Source organism: Cucurbita pepo, chromosome 9, assembly GCF_057944985.1.
Source record: "Cucurbita pepo subsp. pepo isolate OVF chromosome 9, ASM5794498v1, whole genome shotgun sequence".
Classification (NCBI taxonomy): Eukaryota; Viridiplantae; Streptophyta; class Magnoliopsida; order Cucurbitales; family Cucurbitaceae; genus Cucurbita; species Cucurbita pepo.
In genome coordinates, this window is record NC_141806.1 from 13,530,621 (window position 1) to 13,557,696 (window position 27,076).

General features: G+C 36.8%; 3 protein-coding genes and 1 long non-coding RNA gene across 6 annotated transcripts; 3 read left to right on the plus strand and 1 right to left on the minus strand.

Annotated features, from left to right (window-relative positions):
- LOC111802611 (uncharacterized) lies at positions 1-26,724 on the minus strand. Of its 3 annotated transcripts, none has more exons than XR_015422492.1 (6): positions 26,449-26,724; positions 25,967-26,111; positions 25,245-25,349; positions 25,085-25,157; positions 24,847-24,925; positions 1-416 (listed from the first exon to the last, which is right to left on the minus strand). It is a non-coding gene; the product is annotated as an uncharacterized LOC111802611 (long non-coding RNA). The 3 variants fall into 3 exon arrangements; XR_015422491.1 differs by lacking the exon at positions 1-416 and adding an exon at positions 18,239-18,355; XR_015422490.1 differs by lacking the exon at positions 1-416 and having other exon boundaries at positions 24,722-24,925; positions 26,449-26,722.
- Positions 1,505-3,730, plus strand: LOC111802483 (phenylacetaldehyde oxime monooxygenase CYP71AN24-like). Its single transcript, XM_023686872.2, has 2 exons — positions 1,505-2,471; positions 2,952-3,730. Exons 1-2 carry the CDS (start codon positions 1,548-1,550, stop codon positions 3,552-3,554), a joined length of 1,527 nt encoding a protein of 508 aa, XP_023542640.2. The 5' UTR covers positions 1,505-1,547; the 3' UTR covers positions 3,555-3,730.
- LOC111802490 (phenylacetaldehyde oxime monooxygenase CYP71AN24-like) lies at positions 7,207-8,898 on the plus strand. The gene is made up of 2 exons (XM_023686880.2): positions 7,207-8,173; positions 8,282-8,898. Exons 1-2 carry the CDS (start codon positions 7,250-7,252, stop codon positions 8,882-8,884), a joined length of 1,527 nt encoding a protein of 508 aa, XP_023542648.2. The 5' UTR covers positions 7,207-7,249; the 3' UTR covers positions 8,885-8,898.
- LOC111802164 (phenylacetaldehyde oxime monooxygenase CYP71AN24-like) lies at positions 16,469-18,869 on the plus strand. The gene is made up of 2 exons (XM_087127126.1): positions 16,469-17,682; positions 17,803-18,869. The coding sequence occupies exons 1-2, from the start codon at positions 16,759-16,761 to the stop codon at positions 18,403-18,405; spliced, it is 1,527 nt and encodes a 508-aa protein (XP_086983252.1). The 5' UTR covers positions 16,469-16,758; the 3' UTR covers positions 18,406-18,869.
- Positions 26,725-27,076: the final 352 nt, after the last annotated feature.

The window sequence follows — 27,076 nt, forward strand, 5'->3', positions numbered from 1 at the left end:
GCGGGACTCATAGCAAAAGATGCCTCAATATGTATCTATGAAGTCGAGTATGGAATTCTATTTACTCACTTTAAATTGAGTATCCGTTTCCCTCCCTTTCTTGCTAAGATTGGAAATCCTGTATTTTACATAGTTCGTCTACTAGGCTTTTTGGTAATCTGAAATAACTCGACAGTAAGTCATACTCATAGCCTCAACTTAGCACTTAATATTCGAATGGACTGGTTTGCTTCAGGTTGACTCGAACCTCTGTCACTTAGCGCGAAACTTGAAACAAACCTTTGTCCATGAGACATGCACCATCATACATCATTCAATTATGTAATTTAGTAATGTTACTTACTTGGTTGGCCTTAACTGAAGTTCGTAATTATTGAATAGCTGCTTTGAAACTATGCAGCAACATTTAACTTCACCTATATCAATCCATATCACATTCATACGAGATCAATTTCTTATTTAAATTTCAAAGTTTTTGAAGAATATATAATAATAATAATAATAATTAATAAACAGTACATTATATTTTCTTTAAATAAAAAAGAATTAAAAAAAAAAAAAAACAATCAGAGAAATTCAAGATTGTTCTAATGCTCATTATATTTATTTAATTTTTAATAATTTTTTTAGATGCTTTCAACCAATGTATATATTTCAAAAAAAAAAAAAAAAAAAAAAAATCTATGTTTTGTAATTTGATTAAAACCCACTTTATTAAAATTTAAATAATTAAAATTCACGATAGTATCCGATGTGATATTTAATAATATTATGCCATAATTAGTGCAATCCGCATTATATTATTATTGATGTGATATTTAATAATATTATAAAAACACTATAAATATGGCCACTAAAAATAGTCAAATTTGGTTGCTAAAAAATTAAAAGTCCATGATTACATATAAGAAATGCCTTATAAAGAAGAATGAGACTGAACAGGACGGGACGAGGGGAACTATTCTTTAACTGTAAAAGAAGAAGAAGAATGAGAGAGAAAGAACTCCGGAACCCTCACCTGATTGAACTCGGGTTTCACTTCACTATTCGAGAACGAGGTAAAGCTATTTGATTGAAGAACCAAAGAAAGACGCTATTCCCCTCTTGACTGATTGGGAAAGTCAATTCATGAGCTACGGAACCTTTTCTTTTAATAATAGCTGAGTTTAAAGAATAACTGAATTGCGACACCCAGTGATTAGCAAGGACATTAGACCCTCAAAGGAGTAGATTGAAATGAAACATTTCTTATAAAGGTAGACACATTGGGTGCGACACCCAGTGGTATGTCAACAAAGACGCTGAACCCTCGAAGGAGTAGATTGAAACAAAACATTCCTTATAAGGGTAGACACACTGAGTGTGACACCCGGTGGTATGTCAGCAAAGACGCTAGACCAACAAAAAAAAATTGATTGAAACGAAGCATTTCTTATGAAGTTAATGTGACACCGGTGATATGGTGGTATGTGAGTGGTAGTATGCTAGTGACGACTATAAATAAAGACCAAAAGAACTCAGAAATTCACAAACAAGATAGGGAGAGAATGGATTTCCCAACGAAGATCCAGCAACAATTTCAAGCTCTGAATCCCATCTCTTTTTCTCTATGCCTTTTCTTCTTCTTCATACTTCTGCTAAAGATCTTCAAACGCAACAAACCCAACTTCCCTCCTTCACCACCAAGGCTACCCATCATAGGCAACCTCCACCAATTAGGTGCCCTGCCACACCAATCCATGGCAGCTCTTTCTAACAAATATGGCCCTCTAATGCTCCTAAAGCTTGGCCAGAAGCATACCCTTGTGGTTTCATCAGCAAAAATGGCTAGAGAAGTGATGAAGACCCATGACATCAAATTCTCCAACAGGCCCCAAACTACTGCCGCATACGAATTGCTGTACCAATGTCAAGACATTGGCTTTACTCAATATGGTGAGTATTGGAGACAAGCCAGGAAAGTGTGCGCTCTTGAGCTTTTTAGTGTCAAAAGAGTGGACTCCTTTCAGTACGTAAGGGATGAGGAAGTTGGTGGGCTGATGGACAAGATTCGTAAGGCTTGTGTGGGCGGTGAGGCTGTGAATCTAAGTCAGTTGTTCCTTCAAACCTCGAACAATATAGTGTCCAGATGCGTTTTGGGAGAGAAATTTGAGGATGAAAATGGGAATAGTAGATTTGGAGACACAGCCAGAAAGGTTATGGTGCTAATCACGGCGTTTTGTGTAGCTGATCTTTTTCCTTCTCTTTGGTGGATTGATACTATTAGAGGGTTCAATAAGGAATTGAAAGATTGCTTCAAAAGATTGGATACATTTTTTAGTAAAGTGGTTGAAGAACACAAGGAAAAAATAAGAGATGGTGTTGGAACTGATGAATCTAAGAAGGATTTTGTGGATATCATGTTGCAGCTCCAACGGGATGGCATGGTTGACTATCATTTCTCTCCCGACAACCTCAAAGCAATCGTACTGGTTCGTTTTCTGTCCATTTAACCCTCAAAACAATCGTATTAATTTGTTTATGTCCATTTAACCTATGTGGTTTCACCCAAAAGAATCCCGTTTAAATGTAGAATAGAAAAGAAAGTGGACAGATTTTTTCTATAACTAAATAGGAACAGGGGAGGGTATTATATTCCTCATCCCAGATCATGTGTCGGTTATATATATATATATATGGAGAGAGAAGTATAATATTATATCATGCAAAAATAAATGAAGACTTACCTGGGCTTAGGACCAGAAGACTTCTCTATCCAATTCTGCGGACACGTATTTTCATACGTGGGGAAACCTTGTTCCAATCCTAACAGTAATAAATGAAAAATTTTACGGGATGAAGATTGAAATAGGAGACAGTGACCGAGAAGACTTCCTCATTCCTGTCGTATGAAGAATTTTATCCCCTTTTTGGAAAATATTAGAAGAACCCACTTTTGACTTGGATTGCAGGACATGTTTGTTGGAGGAAGTGACACAACAGCGACAGTACTGGAGTGGACTATGACAGAGCTGATGAGAAACCCAGCCGCCATGAAGAAAGCTCAAGAGGAAGTAAGAACAATAATAGGAAAGAAACCAAAGATCGAAGCTGAAGATATTCAAAAGATGGAGTATATTCAGTGTGTCATAAAGGAATCTCTGAGGCTCCACCCGCCAATTCCTCTGCTAGTGCCACGAGAAACAGCAGAAGATGTGGAGATTGACGGCTACCATATTCCATCAAAGACAAGAGTTTTTGTGAACGCATGGAAAATCCAAAGGGATCCTGAAAATTGGCACAATCCAAACGAGTTCATTCCGGAGAGGTTTATGGATAAGGGTTCCGTGGATTACAAAGGCCAAGACTATGAGTTTATTCCATTTGGGAGTGGGAGAAGGAAGTGCCCAGGATTGTCATTTGGGGCTGCTTCATTTGAACACGCATTGGCTAATCTTCTCCATTGGTTTGATTGGAAGCTTCCCAGTGACTGTGATCTGAGCGTTGAAGAAGAAAATGGTCTCACTGTTCGCAAGAAAACCCCCCTCCTTCTTAACCCAATGCCATGTTTCTAATCAAATTTAAATAAGTCTCATGTGGGTCACTTTAGTATGCTATTATATTTTGTGCAAACAAGTTTGTTCGTCGTTACTCACCATAAATAAGTCATTTATCTCAACTATATTTGTCACATGAGACACTCTGAGTTATTCGTATGCAAAATTCGACTATGTGACGATCCTAGTTATGAAGATGAGTTTTCTAAGACACACCTCCAACTGATGTTAATGATGATGAACATATGAAGACCAATGCATACATGTTACCTAGGGTAATATGTGAATGATGTATAAAGTTGTGTCTTAAGAATGATTTAAAGATGAAAATTAAACTATAGACACCTCATGCATATTGTGTGTTCATATATATTGGGTTACTTCTCTATTCATGATGATGAGTAGGGACGCATACACTATGATGATAATGATCATCATCATGCCTCGCATGATATTCGGGGGTTTGCTGACCTCCGAACAACTAGCCCGACTACGATGGGTCCAAGGGGTGCGAACCGCTTGGGGACTCACGCTTGCACGTGTGAGTCATTTGCAGGGAATACTAAACATCCAATTTTGTCTGGAGACCACATCTATGATGGTTTTAACGATAGGTCCCTAATCATGAGTTGCATGCGTTTGCATTCCTTGACCCCAATAGTGGGGTCACTTACTCAAGTTGTGTGTTACTTCTATTTTAGGTAAAAGCTAAGCAGCCTTGTACAGCTGACAACGACATCGCACGTAAAGACCATGAGACATGCATAAAATAGTAGTATTTCATTTCTTAGACTTAGGTTTGTATAGAGTGTTTTTATTAGTTCTATTTAGTATTTTCGTTATGTTGCTTTAAAGATGTTTTCCAATATGTAAATCCATGACAGTGTTTTATAATGAAGTTTTAAATATTTATTTATGCATAAAAGAGTAGGTTATGATGACAGTAGACTTTAGATTAGTTGAAATCTAGGGTTGTTGCAATTGATACCTGAATGACACAAGTGCTTTTAGTGGAGGCTGAGTTTTGGAAGTATGGGAGGTAGAAACCCCCTCTGCCTTACCATTAATTAGAAAGTTTTAAATCTAAGTTTGAGAACAATAGCAAGTAGGAAATTTATCAGGTAAATTAAAAATATCGAGCCACAGTTTGGATGAGGCATTACGATCATGGTAAAAGTTTTATAGGTATGTATGGAGATAAACTACAGTATGAGATTGTCGAGATGTCTATAATTTAGAAAACCATGATTTAAGATGGACTTCGGTGGAGGATCCACGAGAATTACAAAGGTGGGACATTGTCTCTAAACTCAACTAGAAGTTTCGTGGTAATCTTCCATATACCCCTACACGAATGCATTGCAAAAGCTCGATATAAACAAATTTTTGTAGAAAATTAATGATAAGTTTTTCTGATGTATATGTACACACAAAATGCATGAGGTCCCTATAGTTTTCATCTTTAGATCATTCTTATGACACAACCCTATATATCATTCACACATTACCCTAGGTAACATGCACGTATTTGCCTTCATACGTTCATCATCATTAATATCAAGTAGGGTTGTGTCTTAGAAAACTCGTCGTCATAATGCATCATAACATTTAATACATGCACATCATCTTAATATGAAATATCATCCTATTAAGTCATCCTCATCATCATACATCATCATGTTTTCATTCATCATCATCATCATTATCATGTTATCCATCTCATGTACATCATCACATCATCATATAACGTCATCACATCTTCACATAACGTGAAACATAAATGACACGTGCAAGGGCCACTAGACACGTGTAGTCATACATAAGACAAGTCTTCCGATCTAGCTGAGAGTAAGATCACTTACTTGGTTGGCCTAGGCCGAAGCTACTACGACTCCTTGATGCTAGCTTTACGTTACTCTCTGAAATTTAATTCTATCTAAGGAGTCTTTGGCTCCTTGATGCTAGCTTAACGTTGCTCTCTGAAATTTAATTCTGTCTAAGAAGTCCAACAATCATAAATTAAAATTCTAGCGTGAGAACTAACTCACCTAGTTTTGCATAAAATATTTTAAACTTAAAAAAATTTAAATTAGCTAAAAGATAGTCATACTAAATTTAAAAGCTTAAACTAGACAGAAAGGGTCGGAACATATCAGATCCAAGTCCGATCATCAGAAATGCTTGCTAGAAGGTGAGCAAAATTTCCTTTTTTTTTTTCTAATATTTTTGTTTGGTTACTACATAGGTAGGGCCCACCCAACACGATGATAAAATCCCCAGGGGTTCAAGATCCGTCCTTGACGGCCATTATTTTCGCTCTTTTCTTGTTTAATTATTTAATGTTTTTTTTAAAGAAAATATGACAACCTAACAGCCTTTCTTTATAATTATTTAGTTTTTTTAAAAGTAATTATTTAACTTTTATTTAATTTTTGTTGTTATTATATTACAACGTTGTTGTTTTGTGTTTCTTAAAAAAAAAACATATTCGTTGAAGTTTAATGCAATCCAGCTGTAAATTCAAAAAATTTAAATTGTTAAAGATAAATAAATTATATAAAATATCAAATTATTAAAAATTAAAGTTTTTGTAAAAAAATAAAAAAATATTGTTTTTTTGATCAATCTAATATAAAAACAGTGTTTAAATCGTCTCAACTTATATTATTGTTTTTTTAAGGAAAATATAAATTAAAATAATAAAATAAGTTGATATATTAATTGAAGTTTTTATTTGATAAACAAAGTGTATAAATCAACAATTCTTATCTAAATCTCACACATTTCAAGAATAATAATAATAATAATAATAATAATAAAGATTTTCTTTAAATAAAAAAGAATAAACAAATAAGATAAATTCAAGCTCACAAATGCGTGCGTCCGGTATGGACGGCGTTAATTTTTAATATTTATTTATTTTATATAATGTTGAATATTAAAATTTTAAATTTATTATTTGCCTTCCATTTAATTTTCAACATATATTCAAATAAAGACAAAAAAGGCCTATTTTATCTATTTTTCTGCATAAAAATATTTAAATTTTAAATTATTAAAGTACCTTATTTTAGGTGAAAGATTCACATGTCTAATTTTTAGATTTTATGTGATATTTAATAATTTATAAAGACAGGATAATAGATGTGTCATACTAATTATTTTAATATTTTTTTTTTAGGAATCAAATTATCCGTCAGACATATATTTTAATGTTGGTTTGATTGGTATAAGGTGTTTAGTTTTATTTCCTTTTGTTTGTTTGTAAAGTTAGCGTCTTTTTTCAGTTTTGTTATTTTACCCTTTTTACTTCAAATTTTGTCCTTATTACTATTGTTTTTAGTAACGGCCAGCAATACGACGAGCCAAAATGGATATTATCGGTTAGTGGTGAGCTTAGGTTGTTACAAATGGTGACATAGTTTGGTATGCTAACGAGAATGCTAGACTCTAAAGGGATATGACACTGAATGGTATGTCAGTGAGGATGCTGGGCTCCAAGGAGTGTGACACTTGGTGGTATGCCAGTGAGGACGCTTGTTCTCAAAGAGTGTGACATTTGGTGGAATGCTAGTAAAGATGCTGACTTTTAAGAGGTGGATTGGGATGAAGCAATTTTTATAAGGATAGATACTTGCCGGTACCCGCGCGTACAACTATAAATAGAGGCAAAAAGAACTCAGAAATCCTCAAGCAAGTGAGTGAGAGAGAAAATGGATCTAACAACGAAGATCCAGCAACAATTTCAAGCTCTCAATCCCATTTCTTTTTCCATATGCCTTTTCTTCTTCTTCATAGTTCTGCTAAAGCTCTTCAAACGCAAGAAACCCAACTTACCTCCTTCACCACCAAGGCTACCCATCATAGGCAACCTCCACCAATTAGGTGCCCTGCCGCACCAATCCATGGCAGCTCTTTCTAACAAATATGGCCCTCTAATGCTCCTAAAGCTTGGTCAGAAACAAGCCCTTGTGGTTTCATCACCAAAAATAGCTAAAGAAGTGATGAAGACCCATGACATCAAATTCTCCAACAGACTACAAACCACTGCCTCAAAGAAATTGCTGTACCAATGTCAAGACATTGCCTTTGTTCATTATGGTGAGTATTGGAGACAAGCCAGGAAAGTGTGCGCTCTTGAGCTTTTTAGTGTCAAAAGAGTGGACTCCTTTCAGTACGTAAGGGATGATGAAGTTGGTGGGCTCATGGACAGGATTCGTAAGGCTTGTATGGGCGGTGAGGCTGTGAATCTTAGCCAGTTGTTTCTTCAAACCTCGAACAATATAGTGTCCAGATGCGTTTTGGGAGAGAAATTCGAGGATGAAAATGGGAATAGTCGATTTGGAGACACAGCCAGAAAGCTTATGGTGCTAATTGTGGCGTTTTGTGCAGCTGATCTTTTTCCTTCTCTTTGGTGGATTGATATTATTAGAGGGTTCGATAAAGAGTTGAAAGATTGCTTCAAAACATTGGATACATTCTTTACCAAAGTGCTTGAAGAACACAAGGAAAAAATAAGATCTGGTGTTCTAAATGATGAATCTAAAATGGATTTTTTGGATATCATGTTGCAGCTCCAACAGGACGACATGGTTGACTATAATTTCTCTTCCGACAATCTCAAAGCAATTGTACTGGTTTGTTTTCTGTCCATTTAACCCTTAAAGCAATCGTACTAGTTTGCCTTTTTTTTGCACGGATGTTCATTTAGCCTGTGTGGTCCTACTTTTGATCTTGGATTGTAGGACATGTTTGTTGGTGGCAGTGACACAACAGCGACGGTACTAGAGTGGACAATGACAGAGCTGATGGGAAACCCAGCAGCCATGAAGAAAGCCCAAGAGGAAGTAAGAACAATAATAGGAAAGAAACCAAAGATCGAAGCGGAAGATATTCAAAAGATGGAGTATATTCACTGTGTCATAAAGGAATCTCTGAGGCTCCACCCGCCCGTTCCTCTGCTAGTGCCACGAGAAACAGCAGAAGATGTGGAGATCGACGGCTACCATATTCCATCAAAAACAAGAGTTTTTGTGAACGCCTGGAAAATCCAAAGGGATCCCGAATATTGGAAGAATCCAACCGAGTTCATCCCAGAGAGGTTTATGGATAACTGTTCAGTGGATTACAAAGGTCAAGACTATGAGTTTATTCCATTTGGGAGTGGGAGAAGGAAGTGCCCAGGATTGTCATTTGGGGTTGCTTCATTTGAACAAGCATTGGCTAATCTTCTCCATTGGTTTGATTGGAAGCTTCCCAGTGGCTATGAATTGAGCGTTGAAGAAGAAGATGGGCTCACTGTTCGCAAGAAAACCCCCCTCATTCTTAATCCAATGCCACGTTTCTAATCAAATTTAAATAAATTATTTGTTTAAGCAAGTTTATTGGTAGTTGTGAACCATAAACAAGTCATTTATGTCAGAATTTAGTGCTAACTTATTTCTAGTTTGAATTAGTTATGGAATATATGATATTCGTAATCTTCCAGAATATATTAGTTAGGAAATATATTTTAGATATCGTAATCAAATTCATTTTATTTTATTATCAGGATTTAGTTAGTTTATATTTTCTTGGTAGATATTATTTAGTATCTTGTATCCTATTTAAGGGTTGTGAATATCAATGAACATTGAACATTCGATCCCAATTCTTTTTCTTATTCTTAAATCGGTATTCTTTCGTTGAGTAATAATATTTTCATATCTATGCACACTTTTGAGTGGTAGATATTGCGTCAGTTGGTATCAGAGCCAAGTTGGTACGGTTTGATATTATTACTCAACGAGATGAATAGTGAGAGTGCTTCTATGGGTATAGCTATGGAAAAGCTGGTTGACAATAACTATGGTTATTGGAAGTTATGCATGGAAGCTTATCTACAAGGGCAAGATCTGTGGGATTTAATTGAAGGTGATGACACAGAAATTCCAGCCGATACTCCACAGAATGCAAAATTACGCCAACAATGGAAGATCAAATGCGGAAAAGCCTTGTTTACCTTGCGGACTTTGATTAGCAAGGAGTATATTGATCATGTTCGTGATTTAAAGTCACCAAAGCAAGTATGGGATACACTTCAAAAGTTGTTCACTAAGAAAAATACCGTTCGACTGCAATTTCTAGAGAATGAACTAGCTATGGTAACTCAAGGTAATTTTTCTGTTGAAGAATATTTTTTGAAAGTGAAAAATTTGTGTTCTGAAATTTCAGAATTAGATGCTGAGGAGCCAGTGAGTGAGGCTCGATTACGGCGTTATCTTATTCGTGGATTACGAAAAGAGTTTATGCCATTTGTTTCCTCAATACAAGGGTGGGCAAATCAGCCTACAGTCATTGAATTGGAGAATCTTCTTTCCAATCAAGAAGCCTTGATTAAGCAAATGACTAGCAGCAACGAGTTTTCCCCAAAGTCAGAAGATGTGTTGTATGTAAAAGATCAAAGGAGACAGAATTTTCACTCAAAGCCTTCATCAAGCAATGGGAATCAATTCAGAAGTGAAGAGTCGTCAAAGAAACCATTTAAAACTTGTTACAGGTGTGGAAAACCAGGCCATTTTAAACGGGATTGTGAGGTGAAAGTGGTGTGTCATCATTGCGGAAAGCCAGGCCATATTAAACCAAATTGCAGAGTCAAGATGCAGGAAACAGAAGCAAATGGTGTACATGAAAGTAAGAGTTCTTCAGATCCAATTTGGGAACACTGCTTAACCACTGAGGCTCTTGACCAGCCAACAAATGTGACTTCAGCTGTTCATCAAGTTGATGTCTCTACAGATTCTCATGCTTTTATAGACTACAATGAAGAATGGATTGTCGATTCCGGCTGCTCTCATCATGCAACTGGAAACGAAACTCTTCTATCAGACATTCGTCCACATTGGCAAAAGAAGATCATTGTGACAGCTGATAATTCAATGCATCCTGTGACGAAAGAAGGAGATTTAAATGATGGGAGTGTTCTGCTCAAGGACGTCTATCATGTTCCTGGTTTAAAGAAAAATCTTGCTTCTGTATCACAAATAACAGATTCAGGAAGGTATGTTCTTTTTGGTCCTAAAGATGTTCAAATACTCTCTAATGTGAAACATGTTGATGCTAATGTCCAGTTTTGTGGAAAAAGGAAAGAATCTTTGTATGTTTTATCAGCTAGTGATGAATATATCAAGAAGGTTGGTCATAATGCAAGCTCAAATCTTTGGCATGCTCGTTTGGGTCATGTGGGTTTTCAGATGTTGGAGAAAATATCCACAAAACAACTTCTTGATGGTGTCCCTCTCTTTAAAGATATTCAGCATGATGAGGTTTGTCCAGGCTGCCAATATGGTAAGTCTCATCGTCTTCCTTTCACAAGCTCAAAGAGTAGAGCTTCAACAGTGCTAGAATTGATTCATTCTGATCTTCTGGGACCGACGCAAACAGCAAGCTATACCGGCCTTCATTACGTGATGGTGTTTGTGGATGATTTCTCTCGCTTCAGTTGGGTATACTTCTTAGAACATAAAAGTGAAGCCTTTTCAAAGTTCATTCAATTTAAGCATGCTGTGGAAAAAGAATTTAAATTGAAAATCAAGTGTTTGCGCACTGATAATGGAGGGGAATTCCTTTCAAATGATTTTATGGAATACTGTAAGGAGCATGGGATTCAGCGTCAACTGGCTTGTCCAGGAACCCCGCAGCAAAATGGGGTGGCTGAGCGCAAGTTAGCTCATCTTACATCAGTTTGCTTGTCTTGGCTGCATGCGAGGAGTCTTCCAAGAGAGTTATGGGCCTCAGCTTTTCAAACAGCTTGCCATGTTGTAAATCGGCTGCCTCCATGGCCAGGGACAGAATCATCACCATTCGAGCTGATTTATCATCGTAAACCCAATGTGAGTTATTTTCGTATTTTTGGGTCTATTTGTTATGTTCATGTACTGAAACAAAATCGAACCAAACTTGACCCAAAGGCCAAGAAATGTATTTTTGTTGGCTATGATATTCATAGAAAGGGTTGGAGGTGTATGGATTTGGAAACAAAGATGGTTACTGTGTCTCGTGATGTGGTGTTCGATGAAATTTCAAGTTACAAAGACGATTCAGATGGCAGCAAAAGTACAAATACTGTTGCACTTTTTCCCGATGATTCTACGTTAGGAAGAGGAGATTCTATTGCGACAGACATTCAAGCTGAAGAGAATACAGAAGCCACAGAAGCCACTACAAATATTGAAGGTGTCACAAGAAAAAATCCTCAAAGACGGAAAAGGTTACCAGGTCATTTGTCTGACTTTGTTGTTGACATTAATCAATTTTCTGTTCTGTCTTGTTTTTTTATGGGAGATACAAGTGAAAATGAGCCAAAGTTATACAGTGAAGCTAAAGGAATTTCAGAATGGGAACATGCAATGCTGGAAGAAATTTCAGCACTAAAAAAGAATGACACCTGGGAACTTGTACCAAAGCCTCATGATGCCGACTTAATTACTTGTAAGTGGGTTTACAAGGTGAAGAAAAAAGCTGATGGTAGAATTGATAGACACAAAGCTCGTCTTGTTGCTCGTGGATTCTCTCAGCAATATGGTCGAGACTATGACGAGACCTTCAGTCCGGTCGCAAGGATGGTAGCAGTACGGACAATCATCTCTTTAGCTGCTAGTAAAGGCTGGAAATTATGGCAGCTTGATGTGAAAAATGCTTTCCTTTACGGAGAGTTGGATCGTGATATCTTTATGGAGCAGCCGCAAGGATTTATCTCTAAGGAATATCCTAATTATGTGTGCAGACTTAAGAAGGCATTGTACGGACTCAAACAAGCTCCTCGTGCTTGGTTTGGTAAGATTGCTCAATATCTTAATTTTTGTGGTTATAAGTCTTCATGTGCTGACCCAAGCTTATTTGTTAAGAAAACAACAATTGGATGCACTCTACTTTTACTTTATGTTGATGACATGATTATTACTGGTGATGATATTGTTGAAATTAGTAATCTCCAAGATGCCTTGTCTGTTCGTTTTGAAATGAAAAGATTAGGTGAAGCTGATTGTTTTCTGGGTTTGGAAATTAAAAGAGGTGAGGATGGTTATTTTCTCTCTCAAAAAGGATATGCATCAAGTTTATTGGAGCGGTTTCATATGGAGAATTCAAGAGAAAAGACTACTCCTATGGAACCAAATCTCAAATTAGCTAGGAGTGAAGGAAAGTCATTAGTAGATGCTACATTCTTTCGTCAACTTGTTGGCAGTTTATTCTATTTGACCATCACAAGGCCAGATATTGCCTTTTCAGTAGGAGTTGTATCCCAATTTATGGACCAACCACATGAGACTCATTTAGTTGCAGCAAAAAGGATTCTTTGTTATATCAAGGGCACTCTAAATTATGGATTAATGTATGAGAAATCAAAGTCATTTTTATTGAGTGGTTTTGTGGATGCTGATTGGGCTGGTGACGTGAATGACAGACGCTCCACAACAGGTTTTTGTTTTACAGCAGGCTCTGCTGCAATTTCATGGTGCAGTAAAAAGCAAAGCACAGTTGCTTTGTCAAGTTGTGAAGCAGAATATGTAGCTGCTACAATGGCTACTCAAGAGTGTTTGTGGCTCAGGAGGCTTATTCAATAAATGGTAACTACTCTCGATAAGCCAATTCAAATTAATTGTGATAATGAGAGTGCAATCAAACTTGCTGGAAATCCGGTATTTCATGCTCGTTCGAAACATATTGAAACTCATTATCATTTTGTTCGAGAGAAAGTGTTATCGCAGGATGTTGAATTGCAGAAAATACACACTAATGAGCAAGTTGCAGACATATTTACTAAGGCACTTGCCAAACTGAAGTTTGAAGTTTTTCGTAAGGCGCTCGGAGTTATTGAGAAATAAGCTTGCACTAAGGGAGGCTGTCAGAATTTAGTGCTAACTTATTTCTAGTTTGAATTAGTTATGGAATATATGATATTCGTAATCTTCCAGAATATATTAGTTAGGAAATATATTTTAGATATCGTAATCAAATTCATTTTATTTTATTATCAGGATTTAGTTAGTTTATATTTTCTTGGTAGATATTATTTAGTATCTTGTATCCTATTTAAGGGTTGTGAATATCAATGAACATTGAACATTCGATCCCAATTCTTTTTCTTATTCTTAAATCGGTATTCTTTCGTTGAGTAATAATATTTTCATATCTATGCACACTTTTGAGTGGTAGATATTGCGTCAATTTATCACATGAGAGACTTAGATTTATTCGTATGCAAAACTTCGGCTATGTAACTACCTAGTTTTCTACTACCCCAAGTGGTATTATCCGGACTCAAAGCAGGTCAGGTCACTATAACGGGCGCGCGGGTCATGTTTTCGGACCGCGAGCGTTTGGGCCGTGGATTACGTCTGAGCCATGAGTTGCTGTAGGGATTGTACGTGGCCCAAATTGTATCTGCTGGGTCAAATGGGCGGTTGGGGTGTTAGATGGGTATCCAACTCGGGTCCGAGTCAATCGTTTTCTTCGCTTGTTTTCTCTCTCTTCCTAAGAGCCTCTTAACCGAGGAATGGGCCAAATCATGTCAATTCTCGAGAACAATAGCTAAGAGTCCTAATACTACCACTTGGATCTAGAACCTTCATGCTAATATGCTCATGATTTCGATATTTATTTAGTGCCCATATCTGGCAACTCTCCACTGTCTTTCTTTGGCTTAATAGGGTAGGTCTACTCAAAAAAGTTCCTCAAATCACTCAAAATCTCTATCAGTTGAGCTATACCCCTCCTAGGACCTCAGCTCAAACACATCAGCTAAACTATATATGTCACATGAGACCCTAGGGTAATATGTAAATGATTATAGAGTTGTATCTTGAGAATGATTTAATGATGAAAATTATAGGAACCTTCATGCATATTGTGTGTTCATATACATCAGATTACTTTCTCATTTATGATGATGAGTAGGGACGCGTACACTATGATGATGATGATCATCATGTCTCACATAATATTTGGGGGTTTGCTAACATTCGGACGTCCAACTACAAACAACTAGCCCAACTATAATGGGTCCAGGGGGTGCGAACTGCCTAGGGACTCACGCTCACACGTGTGAGTCATGTGTAGAAATATTAAACATCCAATTTTGTCCAGACTGGAGGCCGCCTCTACGATGGTTTTAACGATATGTCCCAAGTCCAAGTCCAAGCCCACTTCTATGATGGATTCAAGTATTAAACTAACGATAGGTCCCAAGTCCAAGTCCAACCCCACCTTTATGATGGATTCAAGTATTAAACTAACTATAGGTCCCAAGTCTAAGTCCAAGCCCACCTCTATGATGGATTCAAGTATTAAACTAACGATAGGTTCCAAGTCCAAGTCCAAGTCCAAGTCCAAGCCCACCTCTAGGATGGATTCAAGTATTGAACTAACGATTGGTCCCAAGTCCAAGTCCAATCCCACCTCTATGATGGATTCAAGTATTAAACTAACGATAGGTCCCAAGTCCAAGTCCAAGTCCACCACTACTATGGATTCAAGTATTAAACTAGCTAAAAGGGTATACTAACTAAAGAAAGAGTCCGAACACATCAGACCCAAGTCGGATTAGCCAAAATGCTGACCTTAAGCTATTAGAAAGTGTACTCCCCGACGGGTTCGAACCATTCAATTAGGATGATAAAATGAAGTGGAAGACCTCCCTTTATTTTATTTTATTTATTTTTTGTATTACATAAGGTAGGTCCCTGACGACCATTATTTTCGTTCTTTTCTTCTTTAATTATTTAATGTTTTTTTAATAAGTAAATATGACAATCTAACAGTTTTTTTTTTTTTAATTATTTAGTTTTTTTTTAAAGTAATTATTTAACTTTTTATTTAATTTTTGTTGTTATTATACTACAATTTTGTTGGTTTGTGTTTCTTAAAAATAAACATATTCGTTGAAGTTTAATGCAATCCAGCTGTATATTCAAAAAAATTTAAATTGTTAAAGATAAAATAAATTATATGAAATACAAAATTATAGTTTTTATAAAAATATTTTTGTATTTAAGTTATAATTTAACAATTTTACTGTTAATTATAGTTTTTTTTAACGATGATGATTTTTATTAAAAAAAAAAATTAAAATGATAAGGAAAATATAAATTAAAATACTAAAATAAGTGGATAAATCAATAATTCTTATTTAAATTTCAAAGTTTTCAAGAATATATAATAATAATAATAATAATAAATAATAATAATTATTATTATTATTAAAAAAAAGGTCATTATATTTTCTTTAAATAAAAAAGAATAAACAAAAATCAGAGAAATTCAAGATTATACTTAGCTCACCAACTGTGTGCGTCACGATGGACGGCCTTAATTTTTAATATTTATTTATTTTATACAACTTTAATTATTAAAATTTTAAATTTATTATTTTTGTAATTTGATTAAAACCAACTTTATTTTATCTATTTTTTCTATATAATGTGATATTTAATAATATTATAAAGAGGGAATAATAGCAATTGAAAAGATGACAAAAATGATGAAGAGAAGGGATTGGTCAATTTTGGTTGCTAATAAATTTAGAGTCCATAATTATATATAAGAATGGCCTCTATTAAGGGATGATTTCTTGTGAATTAAAAAATAAAAGGAATGGTTATCTAATGAGAGGTGTCACTCTAATTATCCTGATATTTGTTTAGGAATCAAATCATCGATTAGATATAATCGAATTGATATTTCCTTTTGTTGGTTTGTAAAGTTAGTGTCTAGTTGTTTTCTTGTTTCATATTTGAAATAAGTTATAAGGGGGTGTGGAAACCTCCCTACAACAGATGTGTTTTAAAAATCGTGAAGTTGACGGCAACACGATTTGCCAGAGCCAAAGTGGATAATATCTGTTAGTGATGAGCTTGAGTTGTTACAAATAGTGACATTGGGTGGCATGCTAGCGAGGATGCTAGACCCCATAGGGGTGTGTGACACAAGGTGGTATGTCAGCAAGGACGGTGAGCTCGAAGGGGGTGTGACACCCTGTGGTATGCCAGTAAGGATACTGGCCCCTAAGGGGTGTGACATCCGGTGGTATATCAGGGAGGACGCTAACTTCCAAGAAGTAAATTGAAATGAAGCATTCCTTATAAGGATAGATGCGTTGGGTTGGGTTGGGTTGTCAGCCAGTGAGAACTTTATAAATAAAGACCGAAAAACTCAGAAATCATCAAGCAAGCCAGCGAGGGAGAAAATGGATCTCACAAGGAAGATCCAGCAACAATTACAAGCTCTCAATCCCATCTCTTTTTCCATATGCCTTTTCTTCTTCTTCATACTTCTGCTAAAGATCTTCAAACGCAAGAAACTCAACTTCCCTCCTTCACCACCAACGCTACCCATCATAGGCAACCTCCACCAATTAGGTGCCCTGCCACACCAATCCATGGCAGCTCTTTCTAACAAATATGGCCCTCTAATGCTCCTAAAGCTTGGTCAGAAACAAGCCCTTGTGGTTTCATCACCAAAAATAGCTAAAGAAGTGATGAAGACCCATGACATCATATTCTCCAACAGACTACAAACTACTGCCTCAAAGAAATTGCTGTACCAATGTCAAGACATTGCCTTTGTTCATTGTAGTGAGTACTGGAGACAAGCCAGGAAAGTGTGCGCTCTTGAGCTTTTTAGTGCCAAAAGAGTGGACTCCTTTCAGTACGTAAGGGATGAGGAAGTTGGTGGGCTCATGGACAGGATTCGTAAGGCTAGTGTGGGCGGTGAGGCTGTGAATCTAAGCCAGTTATTCCTTCAAACCTCGAACAATATAGTGTCCAGATGCGTCTTGGGAGGGAAATTTGAGGATGAAAATGGGAATAGTCAATTTGGAGACACAGCGAGAAAGCTTATGGTGCTAATTGTGGAGTTTTGTGTAGCTGATCTTTTTCCTTCTCTTTGGTGGATTGATATTATTAGAGGGTTCAATAAGGAGTTGAAAGATTGCTTCGAAACATTGGATACATTTTTTAGTAAAGTGGTTGAAGAACACAAGGAAAAAATAAGAGCTGGTGTTCTAACTGATGAATTTAAGAAGGATTTTGTAGATATCATGTTGCAGCTCCAACAGGATGACATGGTTGACTATCACTTCTCTTCCGACCAGCTCAAAGCAATCATACTGGTTTGTTTTCTGTCCATTTAACCCTCAAATCAATCGTACTAATTCTTTTTGGTTTGTTTTTTTTTTATGTACTAATGTCTATTTAACCTGTGTGGTCCTACTTTTGATCTTGGATTACAGGACATGTTTGTTGGTGCCAGTGACACAACAGCGACGGTACTAGAGTGGACAATTACAGAGCTGATGAGAAACCCAGCAGCCATGAAGAAAGCCCAAGAGGAAGTAAGAACAATAATAGGAAAGAAACCAAAGATCGAAGTCGAAGATATACAAAAGATGGAGTATATTCACTGTGTCGTAAAGGAATCTCTAAGGCTCCACCCGCCCGTTCCTCTGCTAGTCCCACGAGAAACAACAGCAGATGTGGAGATCGACGGCTACCATATTCCATCAAAAACAGGAGTCTTTGTGAACGTCTGGAAAATCCAAAGGGATCCCGAATATTGGAAGAATCCAACCGAGTTCATTCCGGAGAGGTTTATGGATAACTGTTCAGTGGATTACAAAGGCCAAGACTATGAGTTTATTCCATTTGGGAGTGGGAGAAGGAAGTGCCCAGGAATGTCATTTGGGGTTTCTTCATTTGAACAGGCATTGGCTAATCTTCTCCATTGGTTTGATTGGAAGCTTCCCAGTGGCTATGAATTAAGCGTTGAAGAAGCAAATGGCCTCACTGTTCGAAAGAAAACCCCCCTCGTTCTTAACCCAATGCCATGTTTCTAATCGAATTTAAATAAATAATTCTCATGTGGGTAACTTTATTATGCAGTTATATTTTGTATAAACAAGTTTAATGGTCGTTACGAATTTATCTAAACTATATAGGTCACATGAGACACTTCTATCATATAGGGGTCTCCATTTCGAAAAAATTGGATTTGTAGTACATCCCTATACATACGACCCACACGTGCGAACGTGGGTCCACTAGAAGAGCGTCCGAAAGTACAACAATCCCTTGAATATCATGCAAGCATGATGATGATGATCATTATCATAGTGTACATCTCCGTACTCATCGTCATAAAAGGGGAAGTAATTATATGCATGATGTCTCTATTATTTTTATCTTGAATCATTCATGTGACACAACCCCATACATCGTAACACATCATAATGTCATAGCAGATCACATCATAACACATCATAATATCATATCGAATCACATCATCATAACACATCATAATATCATATAACATACTTGACACGTGCAAGGGTCACTGGGCACATGTCATCATACATAAGACAAGTCTTCTGACCAAGTCAATAATAAGGTCACTTACATGGATGACCATACAAGCAAATATTGTGCTAACCTAGGATGGGATCAATTCATGAATATAATGCAAAATACAAAGAAGTGAATAACCAAAATGTCCGAGTACCTTGGATTCACGAAACCAAACATAAGCCTAAAACTTTCGAGGAGCTAACCATGGGTCAACCCCAGCAAAAACATCTTCGAACAAGGTTCGAGCATCAAGTAAACCAAACAACACATGCCCAAAAGTAAACTAATTCCTTGGACTGCTACGAAAAACCTCATCAAATTTCAAAGTAGCACGATCAAATTCTAAATTTTCACCCAATTGAGCACATCGAGCATACTTTTTCATAGTTGCAAGATCACTAACCGACTCAATTGAGTTTACCATTATAGAACTCAATAGTTACATCGACCCATTCAACATCATATTTTGATTCTCCTATTCGAAAAGGAACATCAGCTCTAACAATTCCATCTCCGTCTACCAAAACAATAGGAAATGTTTCAAAAAAAGTTCAACATACAACATACAAAAACTTTTGAGGAATGGGCCAAATCATGTCATTTCTCAAGAACAATAGTTAACGGTCCTGATACTACCACTTGGATCTGGACCTATTAGAGGAGATCTCTGGGCTGAATGGGCTACTGCTTCACTGCTGAATAGGTCTGAATATCATGATAATGGCCTCTTAACTGTAGGTAGAATGAGAATAGACTCAAAAGTTTCTCACGTTCCTCAAATCACTCAAAATCTTATCACGGTTGCTCGTTTAGCTCAAGAAATGACTGTTTTGTCAAGGACAAGGCAACAAGGAAAGTAATGCTACAAGAGCTACTTAAGGAAGGTCTCTATCAGTTGAAGCTACCACTCCTAGGACCTCAGCTCAAACACATCAGCTATGTCTCCTACTGTTAATAGTTTAATGTCTAAGGCTAATGGGCCGATCACATGTTGAGATTCAGTTCCAGATTACACGGAATAAGTTGGAGAAGCCTTAGAAAACATGGAAAAAAGCAAACCAATCTAATTATCTGATGCAGACAAGGTCTAAAAGCGGTGTTTTTTACATCTAAATACTGGAATTTCTTAGCCAACACAAACATAAAGCTTTGTCAAATGAGTTTAATAATCAAGAACCTATGTCGGTGTTCATAGATATGAGAATGGACTGTACTCTTAAAGGCTTGTCCAAATCCAACAGTACAGCACATGGTCAGGTAAATGACTAATCCTATAGTTTATACAAGTGCAATTGGGGCTCCACAATACACATCCAGAGATTGCATGCATTATTAGCAAACTCAATATTTGTAGAATCCCACTACATTACAGCAGTCAAAAGTGTACTGAAATATCTACAAGAAACTTCGAAACATGGTTTATGCAAACCTAAATCATGTGATTCGGGAGTTGAAGCTATAACAGCCCAATCCCACCGGTAGCCGATATTATTCTTTTTGGGTTTTCCCTTTCGGGTTTCCCCTTAAGGTTTTTAAAACACATCTGCTAGGAAGAGATTTCCGCACCCTTATAAAGAATGCTTCGTTCCCCTCCCTTAAATCGATGTGGGATATCACAGAAGCCATCATGACAGGTGATGGGTACAAGCCCAAGTGCACGCTTATCAAGTAATAGATGGAGAGTACTCCAAGTATTGAATATTAAAGGAATAGATGTACCCACCTAAACACATTATTTTATTTTTGGGTCATTACATTTTTAGTTCTTTAACTTATGCCTTAAAGCCATGTAGTTGTTCCGACAATTGGCCCTTGACTGTCTTGTCAACATCCTTGTTTCGACATACTCGAGTGTCTTAACCTTACTTGGGGTCTTACAAATTCTCACCCTCTTAAACACTTTCGTCCTCGAAAGTTCATTGTTCTTACCTTGTCTTGGGGTACTTATCCTTAGTTATGTCCTTCCAAGTTTCTTAAGGGTCCATTTATAGGTTTTTTATAGGTTTTTCCTTCACCGACATGTCTTTATAATCAGCCCTTGTGCCCTTTAGTTCTTAACTTCTGCTTTAAGGCCATGTACTTGTTCCGACATTTGCCCCTCGACTATCTTGTCAACATCCTTTTTCGACATACTTGAGTGTCTTAACCTTACGTGGGGCCTTAAAAATTCTCAACCTCTTAAAGAACTTTCGTCCTCAAAAGTTCGTTGAACCTTGTCTTGGGGTACTTATCCTTAGTTGTGTCGTTCCAAGTTTCTTAAGATTCCATTTATATGTTTGCCCTTCTTCGACATGTCCTTCCAAGTTTCTTAACTTATGACTTGCGGCCATGTACTTATTCCGACATTTGTCCCTAGACTTGTTAACATCCTTGTTTCGACATACTCGAGTGTCTCTATCTTACTTGGGGTCTTACAAATTCTCACCCTCTTAACCACTTTTGTCCTTGAAAGTTCATTGTTCTTGTCTTGTCTTCCGGTACTTATCCTTAGTTTTGTCCTTCCAAGTTTCTTAAGGGTCCAATTATAGGTTTTCCCTTCTCCGACATGTCTTTATGATCCGCCCTTGTGCCCTTTAGTTCTTAACTTATGCCTTAAGGCCATGTACTTGTTCCGACATTTGGCCTTTGATTGTCTTGTCAACATCCTTATTTCGACATACTCGAGTGTCTTAACCTTACTTGGGGTCTTACAAATTCTCAACCTCTTAAGCACTTTCGTCCCCGAAAGTTCATTGTTCTTACCTTGTCTTGGGGTACTTATCCTTAGTTATGTCCATTCAAGTTTCTTAAGGGTCCATTTATAGGTTTTTCCTTCCCCGACATGTCTTTATAATCAGCCCTTGTGCCCCTTAGTTCTTAACTTATGCTTTAAGCCCATGTACTTGTTCCAACGTTTGGCCCTTGACTGTCTTGTCAACATCCTTGTTTCGACATACTCGAGTGTCTTAACCTTACTTGGGGTCTTACAAGGTCTCAACCTCTTAAGCACTTCCATCCTCGAAAGTTCAATGTTCTTACCTTGTCTTATGGTACTTATCCTTAGTTATGTCCTTTCAAGTTTCTTAAGGAACAATTGATTGGTTTTTCCGTCTCTGACATGTCTTTGTAATCAGCCCTTGTGCCCTTTAGTTCTTAACTTATGCCTTAAATCCATGTACTTGTTCCGACATTTGGCCCTTGACTGTCTTGTCAACATCCTTGTTTCGACTTACTCGAGTGTCTTAACCTTACTTGGGATTTTACAAATTCTCACCCTCTTAAGCACTTTCGTCCTCGAAAGTTCATTGTTCTTACCTTGTCTGGGTACTTATTCTTAGTTATGTCCTTCCAAGTTTCTAAAGGGTCCATTTACAAGTTTTCCCTTCTCCACCATGTCTTTAATCAGCCATTGTAACCTTTAGTTATTAACTTATGTCTTAAGGCCATGTACTTGTTTCGACATTTGCCCCTTGACTGTCTTGTCAACATCCTCGTTCCAACATATTCGAGTGTATTAACCTTACTTGGGATCTTACAAATTCTCACCCTATTAAGAACTTTCGTCCTCGAAAGTTCATTGTTCTTACCTTATTTTGGGGTACTTATCCTTAGTTATGTCCTTCCAAGTTTCATAAGGTCCATTTATAGGATTGTCCATCTCCGACATGTCTTTATAATTAGCCATTGTGCCCTTTACTTGTTCCGACATTTCACCCATGACTATTTTGTCAACATCCTTATTTCAACATAGTCAAGTGTCTTAACATTACTTGGGATCTTACAAATTCTCACCCTCTTAAGAACTATCGTCCTCGAAAGTTCATTGTTCTTACCTTGTCTTGGGGTACTTATCCTTAGTTATGTCCATTCAAGTTTCTTAAGGGTCCATTTATAGGATTTCCCTTCTCCGACATGTCTTCATAATCAGCACTTGTGCCCTTTAGTTCTTAACTTATGCCTTAAGGTCATGTACTTGTTCCGACATTTGGCCCTTGAATGTCTTGTCAACATCTTTGTTTCGACATACTCGAGTGTCTTAACCTTACTTGGGATCTTACAAAATTCTCACCCTCTTAAGCACTTTCGTCCTCAAAAATTCATTGTTCTTACCTTGTCTTGGGGTACTTATCCTTAGTTATGTCCTTTCAAGTTTCTTAAGAGTCCATTTATAGGTTTTTCCTTCTCCGACATGTTTTTATAATCAGCTCTTGTGCCCTTTAGTTCTTCACTTATGCTTTAAGGCCATGTACTTGTTCTGACGTTTGCCCCTTGACTATTTAACTATCTTGTCAACATCCTTGTTTCGACATACTCGAGTGTCTTAACCTTACGTGGGGCCTTACAAATTCTCACCTTCTCAACAACCCTTTGCATAATCAACATTGTTTCTTCAAGGTCTTAGCTTAGATGTTCCTTTTGTTCCATCTTGTATAAGGCGGGTTCTTTGGGTTTTAAGCTATTCTTTTCTCGGTATTACAATATCTTCCTTAATCCTTAAAACATCTCTGAGCTGTCTACAATTCTTATATTAATAATCCTAAAGTTAATCAAGCCCTTAAAATCCTTTGGCATACTTATCAAGTCTTAAAGTGTACATACCTGGTTAAGGCGACAGTGTCTCTTAAGCAGGGCCATAGAGAAGCTTTGCTGTGATACCACTTTTGCCACGAGTCGTGACATACTAAAAACTTGAAAACGTAAAAAGAGGATGGTAAATTTTTTCAATTTTAAAACAAAAACATAAATAGTTGAAAACCAACTTAAAACACTGGGCCCAGTAAGCAAACTTAAAACATTAAATAGTTGAAAACAGGATGTGTCTCTCTATGGCACCTGCTACAGATCTACTCTCATCCTCAACCTCAACCAGCACCTTCTTGATAACCTAAAAAATATATGGAAGAACTAGAATGAAGACAATTCGTGTCCATGGTGGATGATAGTACCTACCACACTCATTTACTTGTCATGTTCGTGTTCTTGCCCTCAGAACTTTGGTCCTTAGATTTTGTTCTTTAGTCCTGAGTTCTTATCATGGTTCTGTGGGTCTTAAGCTCTTCTTTTCTCGGTATTACAAGGCCTTCCTTAATCCTTGTAGCATTCATTGGTCATCCATAATCCTTATAATCCGCCCTTGTGGCCTTTAGTTCTTAACAAGTCTTAAAGCGCGTATTTGTTCCAAGATTTGTTCCTTTTGACTGTCTACTCAACACTCTTTGTTGAGATTGTCAAGCCTTATCTTAGATATTCCTTTTTTTTCCTTTCTTGCACAACATGGGTTCTTTGGGTCTTAAGTTCTTCTTTTCTTGGTATTACAGAGCTTTCCTTAATCCTTGTAACTACCCTTGGCCTTTCATAATCCTTATAATTAGTCATGGTAGCCTTTAGTTCTTAACTTATGCCCTAAGGCAGTTTCTTGTTCCGACATTTGTTCCTTTTGATTCTCTTTTCGACATCTTTTGTTGAGACTGACAAGTCTTCCTTGGTTGTCCTTGTGTTTCCTTATAATGTAGAGCTTATCGTCTTTTGGTCTTCCCAACCTACAGGTTGTAATTCCATGGGAACACCTTGAGGTTTTATCCTTTGGATCTTATTTTGCTTGATTGGAGCACCTTTTTAGGTCAATTAGGCTACGCTTGAGGTGGAGTGTTCGTCTTGTATTCTTTCATTTAATTTCAATGAAAGCTTAAAATAAAAAATAAAATAAAAAACTCATTCATTCAAAGATATATAATAAAGAATAAATGTAGGAACCTGAGTGACAGATAAGGTAGTTTATGATGTCAAACAGAACCAAAAACATGATATCGGTAAAACACAAGGAACATAAAAAAGAAAAGGCAAAGATATAATAAAGATTAAATATAGGACCACAAGATTGCCAATAACGTAATTCTCATGAGATCTAGGCTATAGATAAGGTAGTTTATAATGTCAAGTAGAAAATTTCTTACGTGAGCATTGAAAGTAGCAACCGGAGTTAGATTCCTTGACCTCAACTTTATCATCTCCATCTATGTCCTCCATTTCCATCTGAAATTTTCACAACATAGTTATTAATCAAAATCTTCTCCATTAGCAAAGGAAATATGAGCAATAATGTTGAAACCATTAAAAGTGAACATTAACCATTTTTGTTAAAGTTTGACCCGTAACTAGAATGATAAAAGTTTTGTAAAAGCAATGGCTTACCTTAGTGAGTTGTGTGGTTATATTTTATGAACCCCTAATTGTTTAAAGCAAACGTTACATGAACCGGACCATCCTGCATGATATTATTAATGAAAGTAAATAAATAATTATGCATTGATCTCCAATTCAAACAAATCATTAAGTTGAACAAGGAAAGTACCTTAGATTTCAACAAATTGATTGCCATCATTCTGCCCTTGACTCAAATAGTCTCAAAAATTGATCCAGGCACTAGTATATCTCTCATATCGTTCATCATCATGACCTAGAGGAATGTTCGTAAGAGAAAATTCAGAACCCGAATGTGAAATATGATTAGATTGAAAATCTTAACACTATTTTTTCCATAACGAGGTGTGTGCAAAAATGCATATAACAACCAGATAACTTCAGCCTCAAGTCTCAAATGTGTTGGCTAGCTTTGAAACTGCCACTCAACTCAACTATGAGGGCCTTACGACTAACTAAAGATCAATAAGCAGACAATTGTGTATGACACTAAATTTTACAATACAACCCAACTGTTTTTCCCTTCAATTCTGGCTGAGTTCTATAAGAAGCATTGTCTAAACTGGCTCTACAGAGAGGATGGTAACTGTGCCGATAAGATTCTTGTAATATAGTTTATTTCATTGCAAACCAAGCTAGCAATAATTACATTTTGGAGTTTTCTTAATTGCTGCACGCTGTGGTCTCAGAAAAATATGGTGAAGAACTTATGGAAGATAACATTGAGCAAGGGAGGGACCTGCAGAACTTCTGCAGCTAAAGCTACAATTCACAACTTCACAGCCAACAAATAATAAAGACTAAAAATAAACTTATAAACAACAGATTCGAAAACTTAAATTCAACTTCACAGCCATGGGCTTGGAATCATACCAGTATTCCTAGCAGATGCGAAAATCCCGACAGGACGAACTGCTTTTCTTTTGCCCAAGCAATCACTTCATCAAGAGCAGCTGCTTTGTTCTTCCCCTCTCGGAACCAATCGCAATTACATAACAGTTCGGCGTCCTCCTCTCATCTGTCAACACATAAATTTGAATATCAGATCTGTCACCTGGCTCCCCACACAGAGAAGAGATAGAAGATGACGGGAATGAGACGAAGAGTCCAAAATCGACTAAAAACGCCCTAATCCTCCGTAATCGAAACCACGGAAAATACAAAAGGTGTTGATAACAGGCAAAGAAAGAAGAAGAAGGAACAAAACAGAAAAATTCTTTGATTAACCTCTGAAGTTCTCCACAATAAACTCCTAAATCGGAATAGCCGACTGTGCCCTTAAAATTTCAAACCAAGAACAGAGTAGTCAAGTCCAAACTACGCATAAAATTAAAGGCGGAATGAAGTTGCATTACCTCTATTTTTCATCACCGGGATCAGGCGAGAAACTCCTTTCGATTCTGCTCTCTCTTCCTCCAATTGCTTGGTAATTATCTAGCGTTTGATTTCGGCAACGAACGTTCAGAAGAGAAGAGACCGTTGATGGAGCGCTCCGATTCTTGCGCGAGAATGTTATGAAGAAGAGAGTGTGAGTTCGGGAGGGATATATATTGATCCCCGTGGGGCCGAGAAAGCTGGCGTCCAAATAAGCCGGGGGGTAACGGCTCTGAAGACCGTTTCGCTCCGACCGTGGAAAACAGTCAACTATACGAAAGTTTTATTTTCATAATATTTTGTTTAATTAAAAAAAAAAAAAAAAAAAAAAAAAAAAAAAAAAAGAACAATGAAGTATTGTTTTTCTTCTTCCTTTTTCTTTTTTTCTTTTTTTCTTTTTTTCTTTTTTTTTTCTATGGAGATTTTGTCCATCAAACCGAGTCAATCTAGTCGAGTTCAGAAAATTAACCCAATTCTTATCATTCGGGTTGAGCCGGTTCGAATTGACTCATTGAATGTATACCCTACGGACACTCGAATTAGCTAAGAAGAGAAAAAAAAAAAACACTTGAAAAAGACAAAATATGTGAAAAATAAGCCAAAATGGGA